The following is a 22,235-nucleotide window of genomic DNA, read 5'->3' as shown; positions in this document are numbered from 1 at the left end:
ACTTCTTATACGCTGAAAGGAGTTTAATTACACGATAGCTTTAGGTCACAGCATCACAATTGGCACTTCTTGTCCCCTCTAGTTCTCAGAGATACCTGTTTCAATTAATAAACGAAGTGTCTTGAATTATCCCGAAGCAGGTAATCAAGGGTACATTGGCTGTTCAGTAGTGCAGAGATTGAACTGTAATGACACCATTTTTCCACTGGATGGCAATAGAAGACCAGGTGTGATCATTAGCGTATGCTGAACATGCACGATTTCAGCGTTCTAATAAAGTATGAGACGACGGGATAGTACACCCATGTCCTTCATTATGATTCTGTGTTAGGTGTCCAAGTTAATGCTTCAGAAAGCATTACTCTATAATTTGCTTTGAATTAATTGGCAAGCAGGGTGACTCGATGGGTAGTTCCGTAAAGGGTAAGACGTTTTTTTCTGGCGCCGAAAATACAGATGGTGTTCCCCATCCCACCCTCCAGGCTCCAAATCCCAGAATGCACTGTGGAATGCCATCACAGCGGGCATCGGGATCAATGACAAGCGGGGGATCCTCATCGACCCACGGAACCCGGAGGAGATTCTGGCGGATGAGCTGCCAGCGGTCGACAGTCCCGATGCCATGGAGAAGACAGCCATCAGGTCTGGAAAACGCACATGCAGCCCCGCATACAAACACAGGCCCAGGCGGCATCAACACACCTATGCGCTGGCCGTCTTCCCCAGGATCTTTAAGCTGAGGCTGGCTGTCAGTCGTGCTTTGTCAGTGCGTTACGCCACCTACTGGCTGAGGCTGCATCAGCATGCACCTTTTGAGCACAATTTTTTTGCAGTGACATAAGGGTTGACCTCTTCCCTTACTGGTTTGTGGGACTGATTTCTCAGTCACGTTGTGCTGGTTGTAACCTTTTGTGTGTATCTAAGGTGCGTTTAGGGCCACTGTCATGGAAATAAACTAGTGTGGCAGTAAAGACGCTTCCTTTAACCTTCGAAAGGGGGAATGCATGACTTTGAAGAGGCTCCAGGGTGTAAATATCGCATCCCTCTCGAGGCGCGGAGGGTGCCTGGTTCACAATAGCCTCAGATGATGCTCCCGGGTCTGGCCGGAGATGGCGGGATTGCCTTGGCTTTGGGTAGGATTTGCTGCCGATTAGTGTTTGAGTGCCCAAATACGCTGCTGGCCCCAGGCACACAAGTGCTGCTAGCTAAATTCCCTACAGTCGGGATTAATTCAGGGGTGGGAAGTAGGTAGGACTAAAGTGTTTACCCAGCCAAATTCTGGGCATTTCACCTGAGTGCTGTTACCCCCCAAGAGGAGACGTAATGGTATATTCCACTCCAGTGTGAAAGTAACTGGCAGCTCGTCCCACTGATGGTCCAGGGCTAAGCCTTGCTGCAACTCCCTGTCAAACCCACCGTCCTGTGTTTTTTTATATGTTGTGGTACATTTGGGGCCGATATGCTCCCCACGATTTTGTGCTGGGGGAGCTGAGCTGGTGTCTCCTTCAGCATGTATAATCTAGCTGCATGAAAGGATAGAAATTGCATCCTCTTATTATACCAATCTCTCCTTCAGTTGTATACTTAAATGCTAAGTAACTAAAAGCATCACCTCGGCCTATGGGGACAGGGGGCATGGGTGCAACTTCACACTGAACACGTCAAACCAATTCACATACATATGTGTGTTAAGGTATTTCTGACTTTTATACCTTTATCATAGTTCACTATGGGTTTGCATCCTGGGATTTGTGAGATGTGACGGAGAAAATATATGTTCAGTCCCTCCGTTTTGAGAATGAGAGTAACGGTGAATTCCCTGCCTAGGCAGAAATGTCTCTGTGTTCCTGTGTATGGAATCTTTATATCTTATCTGTGTATCTTTCCTGGGAAAAATGACCCCTGACCTACCAGCAAAATAAACGTTTCTCACTTTGTAGAACTGTGCAACGTCCCCGCTCCCCGGCTCGAAAAGGGAGGGGGCTGATGATTCGGAAACCCCCACCCCTGAACGCCATATGTTTAGCTCCTTGGCAGATGGGCCTTCCCACATCATTAGTGAGCACTTCATCGTGGCTGTTGTGCATGAGATGTTTTGCCAGTTACTGAACGGAATACAAATAATACGAAATGCTGAATCTCACTGACTCATATGGTCTCTGTGGAACTCAGTGTGTACCCTGCATCTTATTCTGAACCTCTATGTCTACCTTATGATGTTCTTAACCCTGCTTCCCCTTTCCTCACATTGTTACTTATTCTGTCCCTCACCCTGTTCCTCAACATGTGTCTCACTCTGATCCTTATCCTGTTCCACGTTATGTTCCTCACCCTGTTCCTCATATTATGTCTTACTCTAACCCACATTCCGTTTCTCATTCTGTTCCTCACCTTGTTCCTCACATTTTGTTTCACTTTGACCCTCACTCTGTTCTCCACTCTGTTCATCACGTTATTCCTCACACTGCGTCTCACTCTGACCCTCATCCTGCTCCTCATTCTGTTCCTCATCTTGTTCCTCACATTTTGTTTCACTTTGACCCTCAATCTGTTCCTGACCCTGTTCCTCACATTGCATCTCACTCTGACCCTCACTCTGTTCTCCACTCTGTTCATCACGTTACTCCTCACACTGCGTCTCACTCTGACCCTCACCCTGCTCCTCATTCTCTTCCTCATCTTGTTCCTCGCATTGTGTCTCACCCTGCCCCTCACTCTGTTCTACACTCTGTCCCTTACCCTGCTCTTCATTACGTCATCGCTTGGTTCGGTATCCTATCTCTGTATGAGAGAAGGCACCTGGCCATTAAAAGGGAGAGGGAATTATTGGGGGGGCTTTTCTAGAGGATGACTGACAGCTAGGGGATGCATTTATCTTCCAGAGGTACTGATTGGGTCCCAGTGATCTTATCCCCAGAATGGAAATGACTCCCATCAAACTGGCACCTGTGACCTTTCGAGACGTTTTGTTTGTTGTGATTAAGCAATGATGCTGAAATGTCTGAGGAAGAATTATCTCCTGGACTGTGAATCAGAAAGCACAGAGAGAATGTGTGTGTGTGCCTGTATGCTCGCTACATATGTGCTGAAACATTTAAAGTACATCATTATTTTAAGTGTAATTAAAAAAACATGATCTCGTTGCATGTAATGAATGTTTCATTCCCGTATTTTGCTAAATGTATACAACCCTTTAATTTATTCAGAATGCATTACTTTCTGGAGCACGTAAAGCATTTTTTAATGTAAACTATGGCAGTAAATTGATATGTTACCGGAGAACACGCCTAAGCTCCTCCTGGGAGCTGAACCCACAACCTACTGGTGACAAACAGCCTTGCATACAGCACTGTATCAGTCGTGTTTTGGCTACATCTTTGTCCACTCCATCTTGATCAAAGCCACTGACTCCTCTGTCTTGTCGCCACGGCAACCCCAGATGGGAACGCATTATCGCACGAAGTCTACCGTTTTTTTTTTCGCTTTTTAAAAGCCTTGATTGCATTTGTGAGTGCAGGCGCAGCATAATCATCCATCAATCTGTGGTTCAGCTACTTGTCAACTTTTCCTAGAGCCTCTTCGAGGGAGGGGACAGGGGACACCGGGATGGGATGCTAGGAACAAACGTAGTTATAATTACGATCACATTGAATGGTACCTATTTTGTGGATTTTCAAGGGTAAGTGTTATGATACATGACCACTATACCAGCTTCTGTGTGAAGGAAATAAAACCTGTTTATTTCAACGACTCTAACTCCTTCACACTGATATGTCTCTGGTCTTCTTTCACATACTCAGCAGTTTAGCAAAGTCGGTCTTTGGTCACCGCTTGTAGACCAGTTGACTTTATGTTGGCATATTTGGCATGTGCCCATCTGACCAGCACGCCACCTGCAGGCGATGGTGTGAACCACACCCACCACACCACACTACTTCAATGTGTGCTGTTTTACACCCTGTGGGTGAAAGAATGTGAGTGTTAAGGCAGGATTGATTGTTGACTAGGATGGTTTTGTCTACTCAAACAATGAGGAGGGTACACTTGTTTATGCAAGGCTAAATCTAGAAATGTCACATAGCCGAATCCCATTGTGGCAGTTTTATGGCTGGATATGGGCTGGATTGAGATTAGGATTAGAGATTAAGTGTTTTGGGTAAGATTATAAGCATGGACTGAGCAGAGCATAAGAGGTACAATTCAATGGCATGATGTTTATGTAACATTATTCAGTTGGTAAAAAAAAATAGTTCTTGTATTGGATGAGCAGTTGGAAGGAAGCTTGGATGGATGGATGAATGGATGGATAAAAAAGAGACATTGCAATCTGACAGTTGAAAATAAGCTTGCCAAAATGCAAATCTTGAGATCTGTTTAAGATTATACACGCTTGAGTTTTCCATGCTTTCTCATGGAACCCCATGATCAGAACCCCATGATCAATTACTGCCGCACTCGGTCGTCGGTTCGAATTCCATTGGCGCCTCCCTGAGAGCATCTCATTACCTGCGCAGTTTCCATTTGACTGTCTTCCTTCGAGCTCGTCATCTGGCCAGACGCTGCCCATCTGATGTCACCGAAAATGGGCTCCATTTTCCCATAATGCCCCTGATGCCACTTCAGGACTGTTTTATGTTTAGACCACCGACTTTACTTATGCTGCTTAATGAAAACAGGATAAAGGAAAAACAACAGGTGATGGTGCACGCACACACTGACACACGCACACACTGACACACGCACACACTGACACACGCACACACACACACTCTCTCACACACACACACGCACACACTGACACACACACACTGACACACACAAGCACACACTGACACACACACACTGACACGCACACACTGACACACGCACACACTGACACACGCACACACACTGACACACACACACTCTCTCACACACACACACTGACACACACACGCACACATTGACACACACACACTGACACGCACACACTGACACACACACGCACACACTGACGCACAAACTGACACGCACAAACTGAGACGCACACACACACACTGACACACACACGCACACACTGACACACACTCACTGACACACACACACAAGCACACACTGACAAACTGACACACACACACTGACACACACTGACGCACACACTGACACGCACACACTGACACATACACACTGACACACACACACACACACTGACACACACACACACACACTGACACACACACACACACTGACACACGCATGCACACACTGACACACACACATGTAGGGTATACCTATCCTTATGGGGCCCGCTCATTCACTTCTATGGGAAAAATGCTAACGCTAACTATGACAACCTTAACCCCCACCCAGCCCTAACCATAACCATAAGTAACCAAGCAAAATACAAGAGCTTGTGCATTTTTAGTTTTTTCATATCAGTCACCGATTTTTATAAGAGTTTTCCATAAGGGAAAAAAACGGATATTTATCACGTTATGGGGACATTGTGTCCCCATAAGGATAGGTATACCCGCTTGCACACACTGACGCACGCATGCACACTGACACACCGACACACACACACGCACACACTGACACACACAAGCACACACTGACGCACGCATGCACACACACACACTGACACACGCACGCACACACTGACACACACACACTGACACACTGACACACACAAGCACACACTGACACACGCACGCACACACTGACACACACACACTGACACACGCATGCACACACTGACACACACACTCACACACTGACACACACACACTGACATACAAACGCACACACTGACACACGCATACACACACTGACACACACACTCACACACTGACACACACACACGCACACACTGACACACACACACTGACACACACACACTGACACACACACGCACACACTGACACACGCATGCACACACTGACTGACACACACACACGCACACACTGACACACGCATGTACACACTGACACACACACTCACATACTGACTCACGCACACACACACTGACACACACACACTGACACACTGACATACACGTATGCACGCACACACTGACACACACACGCAGACACTGACACACACACACACACTGACACACACACACACACTGACACACACACACACAATTCAGGTCAAAATAATAAAAATAAAATGTAAAGGAATGCAGGAAGGAGTGTTTTCTACAGTTTTTGGTTGATATTTTGTTATCCATTGGCAGCCCTGTCACCGTATTATAAATTTACTCACAAAGCACTGAGCACAAATGCTGCTCATGTCTCCCATCCTCCGGCGACATACGATCTGGTACGAGATGCCGAAACCCAAAGCCAGCCTGTCACTGGCCACCAGCCCCGATCACTGGGGAGATGTCAGCCTCTGCCATCGCCCACATCCCGCTGGCCGGTTGCGGAATCGCTAGATTCGCTCGCCCCATAGATCATCATCGTTTCTCAGAGAACAATGTCAGCGCCCGTTGCACGTACAGCCAATTGTCTGCTTCATTTTGGCGACTTTCATTTTGGTGGTTTTGACATTCAAGGAACTGTAATCATGTCTAAATCACCATTGTTGAACTCTGCAGTGGGAAGGTGTAGATTGGGCAAAGAGCTGCCACACTGCCTGTGTGATCCAGGATAAATTCCTTCATCACATTTAATAATAAAACACCTGCTGCAGATTTCTGATATAGTGCTATCAGGTTAGTGGCAACGTGGGGATTTCCCAGGGTTTTCCCAGGGATTCCCCCCCCACAGCTTCTGTCTTAGTAAACTAGATGAAAACAGGCAATATAAGGTGAGGAGCTTACTTTGAAGTGTCCAACATAAGCTCCTATGCTGGGTTTAAGGTGTGGGGGGTATAAAGGAGGGGGATCCTTATGAAAAATGTTTATGGTGTTTTGGGAACCTCGTCTCTCCAGCCTGCACAAGTACACATCCTATCCAGCAACTCAGGGAGCGGGGTGGGGTGGGGGGTCGCTCTCTCCACGATCTGTCAGTCTGAAGCAGCGTGCCCCCCTTCCCCCCCGGGGGCAGATAAGCGTGACAGGCTTTCAATGCTAATGAGATGCCTTCAAACCGGGTGGAGGGGGAGGCAGTCTGTAGCAGCCCCTAATTATAATTAAATAATTATGCAAACATTTAATAAATAGGGGTGGCGGGTTGCGTGTGTGTGTGTGTCTGTTTAATGATGTGTGTGTCTGTGTGTGTTTGATGGATGCATGTGTGTGTCTGTGTTTAATGATCTGTGTGCCTATGTGTGTTTAATAATGTGTATGTATGTGTGTTTGATGGATGTATGGGTGTGTCTATGTCCGTGATTGTGTGGGTTCTCGCATCCTGCATGTGTGACAGTATCATCACCGCTGAATGACAGCAGCCTGACTGCCGCACCAGTCACACTGTTACCCTGCCGGCGTGACATGCAGACCACACCCAACATGTTGCCCCTCACTATACCCCCTGACACCCCCTCCACCCAGCACACACTACTCGCTCCCATAATGTCACTCCTGCAACAAGCCTGAATCTGACACTGATCTGCTGTCCGGAGAGCTGGGCTGTACAAAGCCTGATAGGGTCATGATGTTTGTCCTGATATTTTTATGCGGTTAACTGTGGAATTTGAAGGTTGAGAGAGTAACTCGAAAGTAAAGTAATGAGTTGTGTCAGGGGCATATTTTAGCCCCTCCCACCTGAAAAATTCCCCCCCCCCACTAAATAGGTATCTGTTGGTTTCAGTAATAGTTTACCATTAAACCCCCCAGTAAAGACTCACCCCCACATCCATTCATCTCTAAGTATGCCCCTGAGTAGTGTACTGTAATTACTTTTTAAAGGAGTAATGAGTAAAGTAATAACATTACAATTTAAATAAGTACAGGGATTGGTAATTTCTATCTAATTACTTTTTTGAGTAACGAGCCCAGCTACTAATCACATTCTGAGAGACCCTTCGACACGTCCCAGATCAATGTCCCCTGTGAAAGCAGGTCTGATGCGATATGTCCCCCATTGTGTGGCTACGCTGCGCTGACACAGACAATGTGTGTGTTTCCTTTACATGTTGCTCTGATCAGCCCGATCAATGGCGGAACGTAGAGTCTTTGTTAAGCTAAAGCAATTCGTCATGGGGCTACGCACAGCCATTGTCCCACCTGACCCCATTCCCTGTCACAGGTGGTGGTGGTGGGGGGGGGGTCAGGAGGCAGGCCACCTTCCGGACACCTGAAACCCGACCCGGGGGGGTCGCGGGAACAGAAAACAGACCCCCCGAGGCCTCAAATGGGGTAGAATCATGGTGTCAATAATATATGAGAAACATCAGACTCTACCTGTGCAGTTTTGCCTCTTTCACTTGGATCTGAGGAGCCGATTCTGTGAAATATGACAGGAAGGAGGGACATACCCCCCCCCCCCCCACTGCCGGTGTGAGAGGACAGTGGAGATGCTGTGTCCAGTGAGCTTTGGCCTTCTTGTAACCCCTGTCTAAGTCTTAGCATCAGTGCCTCCAAAGAGTCAAAGAGTTTAGTCGGCGTGCAGCTAACCTGTGAAAAGCCATATGAAGCGATTTGTTTCTATTGCGAGACGGTTCTGGGTTTGCTGTAACTGATCACTATCAAATGGGATTATGTAAGTCTGATGCAGGTCAGCAAAACCTAATGTAGCATTGAGGAGGTATACATCTATAATGTTCATGGGAGATACGTCTATAATGTGCTGGAGAGGCTATAATACAGTGTTAGGGAGGGATCCTAACAAAGTGTTCAGGAAGGATACATATATTATGTTCAGAGGAAATGCATGAATAATATTCAGGAGAGCCTGTAATGTAGTGCTCAGGAGGGACCCTAATCCAGAAATGGACAGATACTGCATGTCTTCTGGTCTGCAGTAAGTCATTTTTCATATCACAGCTGGTCCCACGGCCTGTGAAAGGCACTGTTAAGGTGAGTGTGGAGGAGAGCGTTCCTCCTGTCACTGAACGACGCACAAGCAGAGCGGCCCCAGACCCCTACCCCTGGTGGAAGGCCCCACAGCCTGTTTGGTTTAATTCTCCCCTGACGTCAGGAGAAAAACTTCCCAGGTCTCTTCTGGCATCGGAGCTGGGTGGGGCTGCCCTCTGCTACCCCAGGGACCCTCGTCTTGGATCGGCACGCGGTCTGCGTAAGGTTGTGTAAACACCGGGACCCTGATCCAGCAAACTGACCTCACTGTGCCTGCCACAAAAGACCAGGCGCAGAGATAAAGTCTTCGGAGCCTGCCAAAGGGGATACGGTCTGACGCACACTCTCCCTCCCTTCCTCTCGTTTGCTCTCATTCTATAAATATGGGGAGCTCAAGGTCACCTCAAGGTCATAGCCCACAAACCAGCCCTACAGTCGCCGTTCAAGCCTGGTTGTTAAGGCAGGGTGATGGGACCCTGCTGACATACTAGCTGGCTGAGGTACAGGATCTCCACGCTTTATACGGAGAGTCACCAACAGTGATTTGGTGATTGGGTAATGGTGCTGGTGGGGGTGGGGCTAAGGATTATAAGTTCTTATATGTGATTTCTGAAGAAGCTAGCAGTCTTCTTCAGTAATGGGAACTGGTCACGCTGGGGAGTGATGTTTGAGTGACAAGGGTCTGAGGAGGCGGAGCTTATGGCATAAACAGAATGACTTGCGAGTCCCAGCATGCTTCTGGCTAAGTATATCCCATCTATTTGTGGGACAAGGTCAGGGGAGTGATGACAGTGACATCTGGGATTGATGCGTCTACTGGCAGTTGTCTAATGAAGTAATGCATTTGTTAAAGCCCCATGTGAGGGGGGTGTGCTGAACACAGCTGACCAGTGAGGAATAGCAGAGTGCGGAGTGGGGGGAAGGGGGTGTTAACAGGCCAAAGTCTCAGATCCCAGCATCTCAGATCAGAGGGTTTGTCTAGTGTTGTACCTTTGATCAGGGCACAGTTTGGGCACCTAGATTCAAACCAAGACTGAATTGTAGAGCAAAATTTTGTCTAATTAAGCAGATGTGTTAAAGGATAAATAGGTTTTATATCTATGCGTTGATTTGGTTGGGGTTCTATTTCAGACAGGGGGCACTGTTGGCAGGGGTCACAACCTGCTCTTTGTGCAGGTTGAGCTGCGTCATGTGGATGCAAAAAATGCCCAAAAATAGGCTTTTCATGGCAGTATTTATTATACGAACCATAATGTCATCTGTAGATGGTTTGGGGGTGTGAACAGTAGTTTAAGGGTGTTCTCCATAAGGTCAGGAGAAGTTTCTTCTTCATAACCAGCCCTGTGGTTTAGTTTTGCCATGTGGTCACATGAACTGTGTTTTTGTTAAGGTCACACCCCCCCCCCCCCCCCGTACCTCACATAATGGTACAGCCCACCCGACTCAAAGCTCAGCCCCAGGTGCAGATGGATTGTGTGGCCTCCTAACTGCACTGCTAACCCTTTTCATTAGTACCAGGCATTCACAAGGTGCTTCTAGCGATCTCAAGGGAGCACGTTCCAAAAGGAAGGAGATGGAGGGGGGTGTATGAGTTCAAAACCATCATAAAAAATGGAGTGTTAAGAGATTGACGTTGCTTAGCGACAACAACAAAAAATGAAGGGATGTGGATTCTCCCCTTTAGACGTGCGGCGTCTTCATTTGCAAGTTGATGGTGCGTCTTTCCCCTCTTTCATTGTGACCTCACAGTTCAGGGAACAAAAGTTACTTCAAAAATGCATCTACAAAAGGTTCATGTGTAGCTTTGTGTGACGCGTTACACATTATCCAGGATGTCCCCAGCCTGGGTCTCCAAGACCCAGTACAGGATAGAACGTTTCAAGAAGGCTAAAACTGAGCAGATTATCAGTTTATAACATCATTCAATGTCAATAAGGTTTTATAAGCATGTTTTCTACATTGTTATGCGTATTTATGTGCTTATCAGCACTATTAAGGATGCAACACTGTAACTTTGTCATTATTGAATCTTCTAACTGCTGATGAGGACCTTCTTGATTGTAGCTCTTAAGTGCCTGGTTTTCCTTAACAACCACGCCCTCCCACTGGCCAGACACGGCAATCAGAGCAAAGTGGTAAAGGCTGCAGCCAGGCCAACATGGATGTGGGTTTACTTCGCCCCCCTGGGTGAACTGAGCAGAGGGGACGTATAAGGAAAACATATGGAAGCGGTTACTGGGTCTTTGCAGAGATGCGCTGAATTGCCATCTGAAGTGTGGCTGCTTTCGTTTGTTTGGGTTTGTCACCCCGAGGAGGAGAGACGGTGTCCTTTTGGGGCCATAAAAGGTGCAGATGTCTGAGATCCCATGCCACGCGTTCTGGTGGGTCATGCTCTTTGCCAGCAACATCCCCCAACAGCTGATGAGTGGAAAAAGCAGAGATGAGCCTTTGGCGGGGGGGGGAGGAGGTCCAAAGGCCAAACTGAAGCTTGTGGGTCAGCTCTCCTACAGCCATCCATTTTCCTTATATTCATTAAACAGTGATCAACTTAACGGGATTGCTTTGGAGAACTGTTTAAAGGTATGGCCTTTGGAGAACTGTTTAAAGGGATGGGCTTTGGAGAACTGTTTAAAGGTATGGCCTTTGGAGAACCCCTTAAAGGGATGGGCTTTGGAGAACTCCTTAAAGGTATGGCCTTTGGAGAACCCCTTAAAGGGATGGGCTTTGGAGAACTCCTTAAAGGTATGGCCTTTGGAGAACCCCTTAAAGGGATGGGCTTTGGAGAACTCCTTAAAGGGATGGGCTATGAGAAGTTCTTAAAGGGGCAGGCTTTAGAAAATTGCTTAATTGAAATGATGGCCTTTAGAAAACTGCATAAAGGTATGTGCACCAGCTTCTAGAAACACCAGAGCCATCTGCGACTGTGGTCATTTCCATTACAGAATGTCAGTGGCCATTGTCATGAAGACCTGTATCACATATATGCAGAAAATGTTTTGCAGGCATTCATTACTGAGTTATTAATTGGTTAGATAAGTGAATAAATGTCAAACGTAAATATGCACAAGCATTCCTCTCTGAGCCGTCATAGTCCCCCCACCCACCTCCTGCATGGCGTCAGACTGGCGTGACTCCCGCTGTTCAATGCCCTCTGCTTCTGAAGAGCTGGGTGTTAAATTGCTCTGGTTACGTGAATGAAGTTGGCCTTTGAGCAGCAGCAGATCCTCCTAACCCCCCCCCCCCCCCCCCCCCGCACGCTCAGTGTGAGGTAATTAGAAGAGCTTGGCAGCGTCAGGGGTAGCGAGAGTGTAGGAAGGCGAGAGAGGCAGATCCAGCAGTGAGGAGAGGAGGGGTGGGCAGCACGCCTCCCCACCTCAGAGTCACTCACAGGCTGCATATCCATAGCTGAACATCACTCACTCTTTATTTATTACCATTCCGTCTTCACACTGTAACTGGGGCTCAGATTAGCCCAAGGAATACAGTGATAAGACTGGGGGGGGGCAGCATGTGCATTAGCTGTGGCACGAATTTAGCGATTTGGTGATTCTCCAACTGAGTAATTAGGTGATTGGGTAATGAGGTAATTTGGTGAATCTGTGATTGGGTAATTAGGTAATTTGGTGATTCTGTGATTTAGTGATTTGGTTATCTGGAGATTCAGTGCTTTTGGGATTGAGTGATTTGGTGATTCTGTGATTAGATAATTTGATGATTCTGAGATTTATTGAGTGATTTGGTGATTCGATGATTTGCTCATTCAAGTCAGTGATTTTGAGGTTTAGTCATTCAGCGATTCAGTGATTAGGCAATTCAGTAAATCAGCGAGCCACTGCTCCTTCCCTTGGCTTAAAAAAATGTTCATGTACGCGAGTGTAATCAGTCACAGCTCAGATGGAACTGATCGGGCAGCAGCGTGAGTCCTGCTGCTGCCATGCCCCCCGACTCGCCCCGATATCTTCTACCCCATTTAAATCAGAAGCTTGTGGCTTCTTCTCCCCGGAATAACCTATCGACTTTCCGTGTGAGCCTACAATGGCAACAGCGCCCCCTGGGGAGAGCTGGCTGTTAATCCGACAGCCCAGGTGGACCTCGTAAAAGCTAAACAGTCTCACTGTTTCTGACATCAGGGAATGCGGGGGGTGGCGGGGGGATACGGGGGGAATTCCGGAGTCGGCTACACATGAGCGTTTACTCCTCAGTGATGCCGAGAATCATAGACAGCCGTGGATGGCCTCTCTGCTCTCACTTAAAAGCGATAATGTTAACGTGGTCTGGCATCTGTCACTATAAAATTCTGCATCCCCCAGGCAGAAGGAGTAGGGTCCATATGGGGTCCCCAGATGGGTGCGACAGACGAACCCAGATCATCTCTTTTATTTTTGCACCACAGCCATGGCCGCACAGGGTCACGTTCCCTGCCCAGTGCCGTCCCTTAGTCGCCATGTTTAGATGGAGCTTTGGTGACATTCTAACAGCCGAATGCTCTTTATGTTGAGCATTTACTGATGCCGTGATGGCAGAGGGGGGCACCTTGATGATTTTCCAAAACTGAGATAAGCCTTCAGTCTTCGGTAACCTTTCCGGGACATTCTGTAAAAAGATGGTCAAAGTACGTAATTGTTCGTGAGGGACAGGTCCTGCTGTCTTCGAGGGTTGCTTGTCACTCGGGCTTTACCTGCTCTGGTAACCAGTAAGCAATGAGATGGAAAGATGTGGTGTCCTGGGAGGAATCACTTAAACATTCATTCATTACAGAAAATAATGTTTGCAATCATGCCAGAACAAAACGATTGTTCTTCAAATAAAGATTAAAAACAAATGACTTGTAATTGTGCATGGTTGAATATACAAGTTAAGATTGAGAAGATGTGTCTGGAATTCAGGTCATTCTATCTCATCCCCTTCATTCTCCCATCCCTGGGTGAGTGGTGCCCCCTCCCTTTCATCACCCTTTGTCTGGGCACCCTCCCCTTGAAGGATGGCTTATCTTAACTGTTGCTCTGCTAATCGGCCACCAGCAGGGGGAGCTCTGAATGCTGAGGGGGTTACTCTTATCTGCCTCGAAGGAGTGGTGCAGCTGGCCAGGGATTCGATCTCTCTCTCTCTCTCTCTCTCTCTCTCTGTCACACACACTTTCTCACTCATTCTCTTTTTTATATCACTGTCTTAGTCACGCTAATGCTGCTACTCTCTCAAAGTTACGACTCTTTCTGCCTCTCTCTTTCTCTGTCTCCCTCACTCGCAATCACACCCTCTGCTGCAAGCTGACGCACACACACAGACACACACACACACACACACACACACACACACACACACACACACACACACACACACGCGTGTTGCGGTGCATCCATGTATAACCTGTCAGTGTGGCCACCATTGATCACCAATGTTAGGGACTCGGACTCCTTGAAGCAGGGATCAACAAAAACACCCCCCACCCCCCCCCCCCCCCCCCATCCCATTCGGCACGTCATATGCATGAGGACGAGCATGCCAGAGCCCACTCCGACCCCCCCCCCACCCCCCACCCACTCCCTGTTTCAGCTGAAGCTTCTGCACGCGCTCAGTGAGCACCTGAAACCAGAGCTGCTGACAGACAAGCTGTGAGTGTGAGCAAGCGAGCGAGCTTGGGGGGGGGTTGGGGGGAGCTGGGAGGAGGGGGGGTGGGGGGGGCAGGCACCGTGGCCGGACCGCTGCAGACAGCCACAGCAAAGTGAGGAAGGGAGGGGAGAAGATGTCTGTCCCACCGGCACCGATCTAACAGGCAGCAGAGGGGGGGCTTCTGTTAAAAACACTGCTCAGCTGCGATCGTCTTTCCGGGTGGGAAGGACTTTTTTGTGCTTCGGGTCATTTTTTTGTGAAATTCTGCCGTCATGGAAGTCCTGGAGTCTCCCACGAAGGAAATCGAGGATTTCGAGAGCAACTCTCTGAAGTACCTGCTGCCAGAGCAGATCGAGAAGATCTGGCTACGGCTGCGTGGACTGTGAGTAATGCCTCGTGCCCACTGTGTGTGTGTGTGTGTGTGTGTGTGTGTAAGGGTGTGTGTGTGTGTGTGTGAGTGTAAGGGTGTGTGTGTGTGTGTGTGCGTGTGTGAGAGAGAGTGTGTGTATGTGTCTCTGTAAGTGTCTGTGTGTGTATGTGAGTTTGTGTGTGACTGTGTGCGTGAGGGTGAGAGTGTGTGTGTGACTGTATGTAAGAGAGTGCATATGCCAGTGTAAGTGTGTGTGTGTGTGTGTGTATAAGTGTAAGGGTGTGAGTGTGTGTGACTGTGTGAGAGAGTGTGTATGCCAGTGTAAGTGTGTTTGTATGAGTGTAAGGGTGTGAGTGTGTGTGACTGTGTGCGTGAGAGAGTGTGTATGTGTCGCTGTAAGTGTCTATGTGCATGTGAGAGTGTATGTGATTGCATGTATGACAGTATAAGTGTGTGTGCGTCTTGGGTGTGTGTGTCAGTGTAAGTGTGTGATTGTGCGTGAATGTGTGTTTGCAGATTGCAGTGTTTGGGATTCTGTATCCATACTGCCCTGTAGATATGCTTGTGTGTTTGTGTGTGCGTGTGTGTGTGTTTGTATGTGTTGTGCTGCTCCTTTCAGATGTTCACCCATTAAGTGTAAGTTTGCTCTGGAACCTGTAGCACGGTCTGGGAACAGGAGGGAAACATCTGCCTCCTTCCAGCCGCGCACTGAAGCCATTTACATCCAGTGTTTAGCAGTAAATGCTGCATGGACAAGCGGTCGTTCAGTAGAGTTGCGTTTTTAAATGACTTTCAGGAAAGAGAATTTAAAATCAATAAAATTAAAGAAATATATATATATATATATATATATATATATATATATATATATAAATGTGACCTTAAGATTAGGGGCACAGATGTCAAATTGAACTTTAATACATATTCATATACAATATTTATATACATATTTAAGTTTACTGGTGCTGTCTCAGTTGACATTGAGTTCCTAATTCATGCTTGGTTCTGCTTTGAGTATGTCACAGGTTTTTAAAGACAGCGCCCCCCGCTGGCCTGATATTGCTCAGATGTCAAAATTCTGTACTGAAGTTCAGTTTCCAATGAACTTAATACTACAGAGGAGTGGAGGAGGGGTCGGGGGGGGGGGGGGGGGGGGGGGGGGGGGGGGGGGGGGGGGGGGGGGGGGGGGGGGGGGGGGGGGGGGGGGGGGGGGGGGGGGTACAAAACACCATCATCATCATTTAATCCCTCTGTGTTTCTGCAAGACACATCATTTAGCACAATTGAGGGCTTGTGCATCACTGGGAGAAGAAAGGCTGGCCAGCAGGGATGGGGGGGGGTGGGGCAAACACTGAGCGCTAATCCAGCCCCCACCTGCTGCTCACTTCATTTATTCATCGTGACCGGTTTGGGGGGTGAGGGGGGGGTGGGGAGGAGCATCGCCCTGCTGAATCCCCCCCCCCCACACACACACACACACACAACACATGAGCTTCAAGGCAGTTTACGTGTGAAATTTGCCCGAAAATAAACGTTAAAGCAAAAAATGATGAGCGTGGAACCCCAGAGGAAGATGCCCGGTCAGGGAAACGTGAGAGTCAGGGGCATTTCATTACTGTGTGTGCCACCACGTTGGACCATGACAACACTATGTGTCACAGTGTAGGGGCCATAACGTTACTGCGTGTGTCATAGTGCAGGGGTCATGATGTCACTGTGTGCGTCACAATGCAGGGGCCGTGATGTCACTGCACGGGGCCATGACGTCACTGTGTATGTTTCAGCGCAGGCCAAGACGTCACTGTCTGTGTCGCAGCACGAGGCCATGGCATCACTGTGTATGTCACAGCGCAGGGGCCATGATGTCACTGTATGTGTCACAGTGCAGGACCATGACATCACTGTGTATGTCACAATGCGGGGGCCATGATGTCACTGTGTGTGTCACAGCACAGGGAGGAAAGTATGTACAGCGCTCACAGAAAGTCTGGGACACTTTCTTATTTCGGTAAAAATATTACAAATTTATTGGTTTTATTACAAAATCATTACTTTTTTATTTGTTTACAAAAAAAATCACATAACAACCATTGGATATAAATAAAACATTTATTTCAAGTAGTAATATATTAAAACCCTTCTGAGATGTTCTGAGTTAAAAAAAGTTTTGACAAATATTCTCACACTTTATGGGGTGCTTTTTAGTTTGTAACACCTTTTCAATAACATAAAACATCAAACATTTGTGTTTAGTGTCCCTTTGGGAGCCAGTGACTGCAATTGCAATTAATAGAACAGAAGTGAATGAGTCAGTCAAAAAATTTATGACACTTAATAAAAAGAAAATTTCTGTGCTGAAGATATGTGCAGATATTATAATAATTGCTTGTCAATGGTCTTTTGTTATGAAACTAATAAATTTTCAACCTTCTCACTGAATTAAGCGTCCCAACACATTCTGTCTGCACGGTATATATCTGTGTGTGTGTGTGTATGTGTGTGTATGTGTGGCCGTAAACATGATACACAACATGATAAATTTCTGTTATTTTAACATTGTGGGGACCATTTTTTCAGTCCCTAGAAAGGGAAACTAAATTTAATGAAAAGAAAAAAAATTTGAGTTTTTCCCATAGAAATGAAAGGCTGGTTCCCATAAATATGCGAATACAGGCATGTATGCGTCTGTGTGTAAGAGCCTGATCTAAATCTGACGCCACATCAATAGCTGCCCCCCCCCCAAATGCAGCCGTACTGACTGTGTTAATCCCCAAATATGAGTGATGGCTGCCTGTCATAGATATACAGTTACTAGATAAGCCGCAACCGCACTGTAATTCTATATGTACCATTCCCAGAGCACAGCCAGGTCAAACACATGGTCGGCGTACTCTACCGGCTTTGGATCTCTGTGTTCAACATACAGAAGAAAAAATGGAAGAACCCTCCCTCCCCCCCAGCACCACCCCCAACACGCCCTACAGAATCGTAGAATTAATTGTTTTTATTGTTCACCCCTAATTAGCAATGCAGGTGTCTTTGACACTGAGTGCCAGTTTAATTCGGCATGTAATAACTGTGTTAGTGGGTGGCCGTGCGAGCTAGCATTAGGATTAGCATTGACACGGGGATGACTGATTTGCCTATGTTGAGTTTGCTGTATCAAGCAGGGGTCTTTATTAAGCTCCACAGTGTAGCGGAAGGTTCTGTGGTAGGATTTATGGTGACTCGAACAGTGTCCCAACGTGGCTCTGCATGATCGATCAGTCACGCCTCACTGTTGGTCATCATATTGCTGCTGTGAGTCATATCGCCCTCCTAACACCGAGTTACTGGTGTTCACATGAACCTTACTTATTTAGTGTACTTACCTCTCCAGAAACATCCCTGTATCCACCTACATTGTCTCCAGCTACTCAGTTGCGGCTTCCTACCATCTAGTCCCGTCCTCTCATAATTGCTGTCCAATCCTGTCCCCTCCCAATCGGGGTCTCCTACCTGTACCATCCAATCCTGCGCCCTCCCACCTCGTTTCCAAGGCTTCACCTTCCTCCAGTATGTCCATCTCTCCATCCTCCTTCTCTTTCATTTCTCTCCAATAAACCCCTTTCTTTTCACACACCCTGGTGTCGGCAGCCCTTCCTGAAGCTCGACCTCAATCCCTCCATCCCACTTTAAGCTTCACCTCAATCTCCATTGCTGAATAGATCCCAGATCAGACCCAGACCTCCTGACCCCTCCCCCCTACCAGCTTCCCCCATCCTCCTTCACCCGTCCTTCCCAAGTCCCCCTGGGGCCGAGCCTTTCATCGCAGCATAACAAACTGCCTGATGTCATCAGGGTTCCACGTCACCGAAGGAAATGGAAACATCTGAATACCCCAGGCGCACAATCGAGCATATCCTCAAACCGCCAGCTATTCTATGCCTTTTTCCCGCTTATTGATCTCGCTGTTAAAGCCAGCCGGAGTAGACGCAGATACGTTTTCATCAGAGTGCCGAGGTCACGTTTGACTGAACGTGAGAGAGCGTGTGTGTCATGACAAAGAGGGCCAACTTCTCAGAAGCATTCTTAAATACACGTGACGGCCCCGCGCTCGAGATTTTCACACTTTTTTTTGTTGTTGTTGCGGTTCCTCCACAGGCGAAAGTACAAGAAGACGTCACAGAGGTAAGGGGCCTTGCCACGCCCATCTCCACCCACCTCTGCTCCAGAAGCGTCCCGATTGGCTCTGGCGTCTCTGCTGCTGAAGTGTCACGCGGCTGGTTTGTGGTGACCCTGGCGATGCAGCAAGGTGTCACCTGCCAGCCTGGTCATAGATAACCTGGGGCAGGGGAGGAGGGGCTGTGATAGGGCAGCTCGATGGTGATGGGGGGGGGGGGGGGGGGGGGGGGCAATGAATGATTTATGGGAGGGAAAATTTGGGTTTGGGATTTGGGGCAAATGGTTAATCTGTGACTAAGTAGTATGTCAATGAGACTCTCTGACTCGGAGTCACTGGTCAGAGCAGTAGTCTTGCAGGGAAGCCATCCGACTCTACTGATGTCACACGTTAATACCACGTTCAGAGATGCTGTCGCTCCTGACGGGTGAAGCTGTGTGATTAGTGCTCGTCAGTGTGTGCTTATGCTCTCTCCCCATCTCATCGAGTGGAGAGACCAAGCTGTATGGGTATGAGGCTGAGCACCAGAACATGAAGCTACACGTCACGTTAAAAACTCTGAGAGGTGGGATCCTTAGCTGATCCTGCCAGTCAGCATTCCTTCTGAGTGATGCTCAGCTTTATGAGTATTCAGAATGTTCATTGGTGTACCTTTACACTTACTCTGAACGTTCAGCTGTGCACCTTTATAAGCAATCTGAATGTTAAGTTGTCTACCTTAATGTGCATTCTGAATGTTCAGCTGTGTACCTTTATGAGTATTCAGAATGTTCAGTTATGTATCTTTATGAGTATTCAGAAAGTTCAGCTGTGTACCTTTATGAGTATTGAGAAATTTCAGCTGTGTACCTTTTTGAGTATTCAGAAAGTTCAGCTGTGTACCTTTTTGAGTATTCAGAAAGTTCAGCTGTGTACCTTTATGAGTATTCAGAAAGTTCAGTTATGTATCTTTATGAGTATTCAGAAAGTTCAGCTGTGTACCTTTATGAGTATTCAGAAAGTTCAGCTGTGTACCTTTATGAGTATTCAGAAAGTTCAGCTGTGCACCTTTATGAGTATTCAGAAAGTTCAGCTGTGCACCTTTATGAGTATTCAGAAAGTTCAGCTGTGCACCTTTATGAGTATTCAGAATGTTCAGTTATGTATCTTTATGAGTATTCAGAAAGTTCAGCTGTGTACCTTTATGAGTATTCAGAAAATTCAGTTATGTATCTTTATGAGTCCTGTATGAGTCAAAGTACTCAAATAACACACTGCTTATTCCACTGCATATCTTAAGATTGCAAGATACTTAGCTGTGTACTGCTCCTCCCTTTTATTGATTTCTTGTCAGTAACTTCATGCCCCTGTTATTTACTTGCGTTGTCCGAAGGCACGAAGCTGAGACTGACGGAGCATCTTACATGTTCTGAAGCTTGTCACAGAGAATCGCTACTTAATATAGCTGGCCAGGGCTGTCATTTACTCCTATTTATTCTGTGGCTTGGTGGAATCACTCAGTACTGCCGCTTGCTCGACGAAACAAGCTTCGAGTCACAAGTTTGTCAAGTAAAGTGACTGGAGATTGATGGCTATAGGAGGTCCTGAGGCCTGACGTCTGGGATATCTGTGACGTGTCTCTGGGGGGGAAGGATTCTGTGCTGGTGTCATAACTAAGGGCCTGAAATAAGGCACCTGATAGGGAATATGAAAATTCAACATACCACGAGACAGGCAGCAGAGTGGCACATACGAGGCACTTTCCTACCAAAATTCCGAAACCTGGTGCCTGGTTACTGGTTCCTGGTTCCTAGGCTGTTTTGACCAGGAACTTTTGAAGCTCCTGGCCACGTACATGTGTCGCTTTTACATCACACAACAGAACTGACACCTTTATGCTAAATAAGCATGGGAGACACAAAAAGCTTGTAGATTAAACTTCACACACAATTTGAAACTACACCACCACCCCAAAAGCAATGGAAAATGAGCAAGTTATTTTGTTAAATTATTTGTTAGTTATTGAGGAGGAGTGATCAAAGCAGGACACAGCCTTTTATTAATATTTTATTCATACACAACATGTTTATATTTCATTATTAAATACGGCTGGCAGATTGACCTTTCAGTTTCACAGAATGAAAAACAGTGTAGCATTCCGCTGGCAAGATTCACCACCAGCACTCATATTGCACTGGCAATAGTAGGTAAAAGTATGTTGGTTATCAGAAATATGGAGATGCAAACAAACTCATTAAATGTAACTTAAGTACAAAAAACAATTCCATAAAACAATTCCATCTGCTCAATTTTTGGTCAACTAATTGTATCTCTTTTCCATGCACTTCCGTGGGGAGTAACTTCGAAGTAAGCAGCAGTGCTTGTGGTCAGCCAACCAGCTACAACTCTGTAAGCTCCTCCCCAGTAGTTCTTGTTCAAATGAAAAGTACGCTCTATTGAGTAGGTGCTAAAAAGGGTTCTGGAACCGCCTTTGAGGAACTAAAATTGGGCGGAGTACCTGCAGTATGAACGAGATGAAAGTTCCTGGTTCTGGAAAAAGGTTCTGGAACACAGATACATAAATACACAGCCAACTCTAAACAGAGTTCCTTGTCCTGCAGGGCTAAATGAAAGGGTTTTCAATTCCTGAAAGCATCACTTTTTTTGCGACTTTTTGAGTGTTGAATGATCAATGTTTGAGTGTGTTTGTGTGTCTGTGGCAGTGGCAGTGGGGGGAGGGGTAAAGTTTTGGGTGTTTCTAGACTGGCAGATGAGTAGTGTTCGACGAGAAGGGGGGGGGGGGGTAGACCATGCATAGACCATGCATAGTCAGGGGCAGTGTAGAACCTGGATGGTGGAGGACTGTAGACCCCCAGGACGAGTCAAGTGAAGGGTTGGTCAGCTGCACAAACCCTGTGTGTGTGTGTGTATTATTTTTATATTACATTGTGACATTGTGGGGACCAAATGATCCCCATAATGTAATAAAGACCTGTTATTTTGATGTTGTGGGGACCATGTTTCAAAGATCTGTGAATGCAATCAAAAAAGTAAAAATGCCAAAAGTCTCATACTTTGTTTGGTTTATTGTGGTTAAGGTTAGGGCTGGGTAGGGGTTAAGGTTGGCATTGCTGGGATTAGGGTTATGCTCATAGAAATGAATGGATGGTCCC

General features: G+C 46.9%; 1 protein-coding gene across 6 annotated transcripts in view; it reads left to right on the top strand.

Moving 5' to 3' along the window:
- Positions 1–22,235, top strand: part of pde1ca (phosphodiesterase 1C, calmodulin-dependent a) — an 85,320-nt gene that overhangs the window by 5,723 nt on the left and 57,362 nt on the right. For 3 of the 6 annotated variants that reach the window (XM_049010484.1, XM_049010485.1, XM_049010486.1), the window contains exon 3: positions 483–642. In XM_049010484.1, coding sequence (XP_048866441.1) covers positions 483–642 — 160 coding nt within the window. Of the gene's footprint in view, positions 1–456; positions 643–14,643; positions 14,934–19,064; positions 19,092–22,235 lie in introns of those variants that run through there. The other 3 variants (XM_049010487.1, XM_049010489.1, XM_049010488.1) reach the window with 3 other exon arrangements.

Source organism: Brienomyrus brachyistius, chromosome 4 (genome assembly GCF_023856365.1).
Source record: "Brienomyrus brachyistius isolate T26 chromosome 4, BBRACH_0.4, whole genome shotgun sequence".
NCBI lineage: Eukaryota > Metazoa > Chordata > Actinopteri > Osteoglossiformes > Mormyridae > Brienomyrus > Brienomyrus brachyistius.
This window is presented reverse-complemented; position numbering and strand designations above follow the sequence as displayed.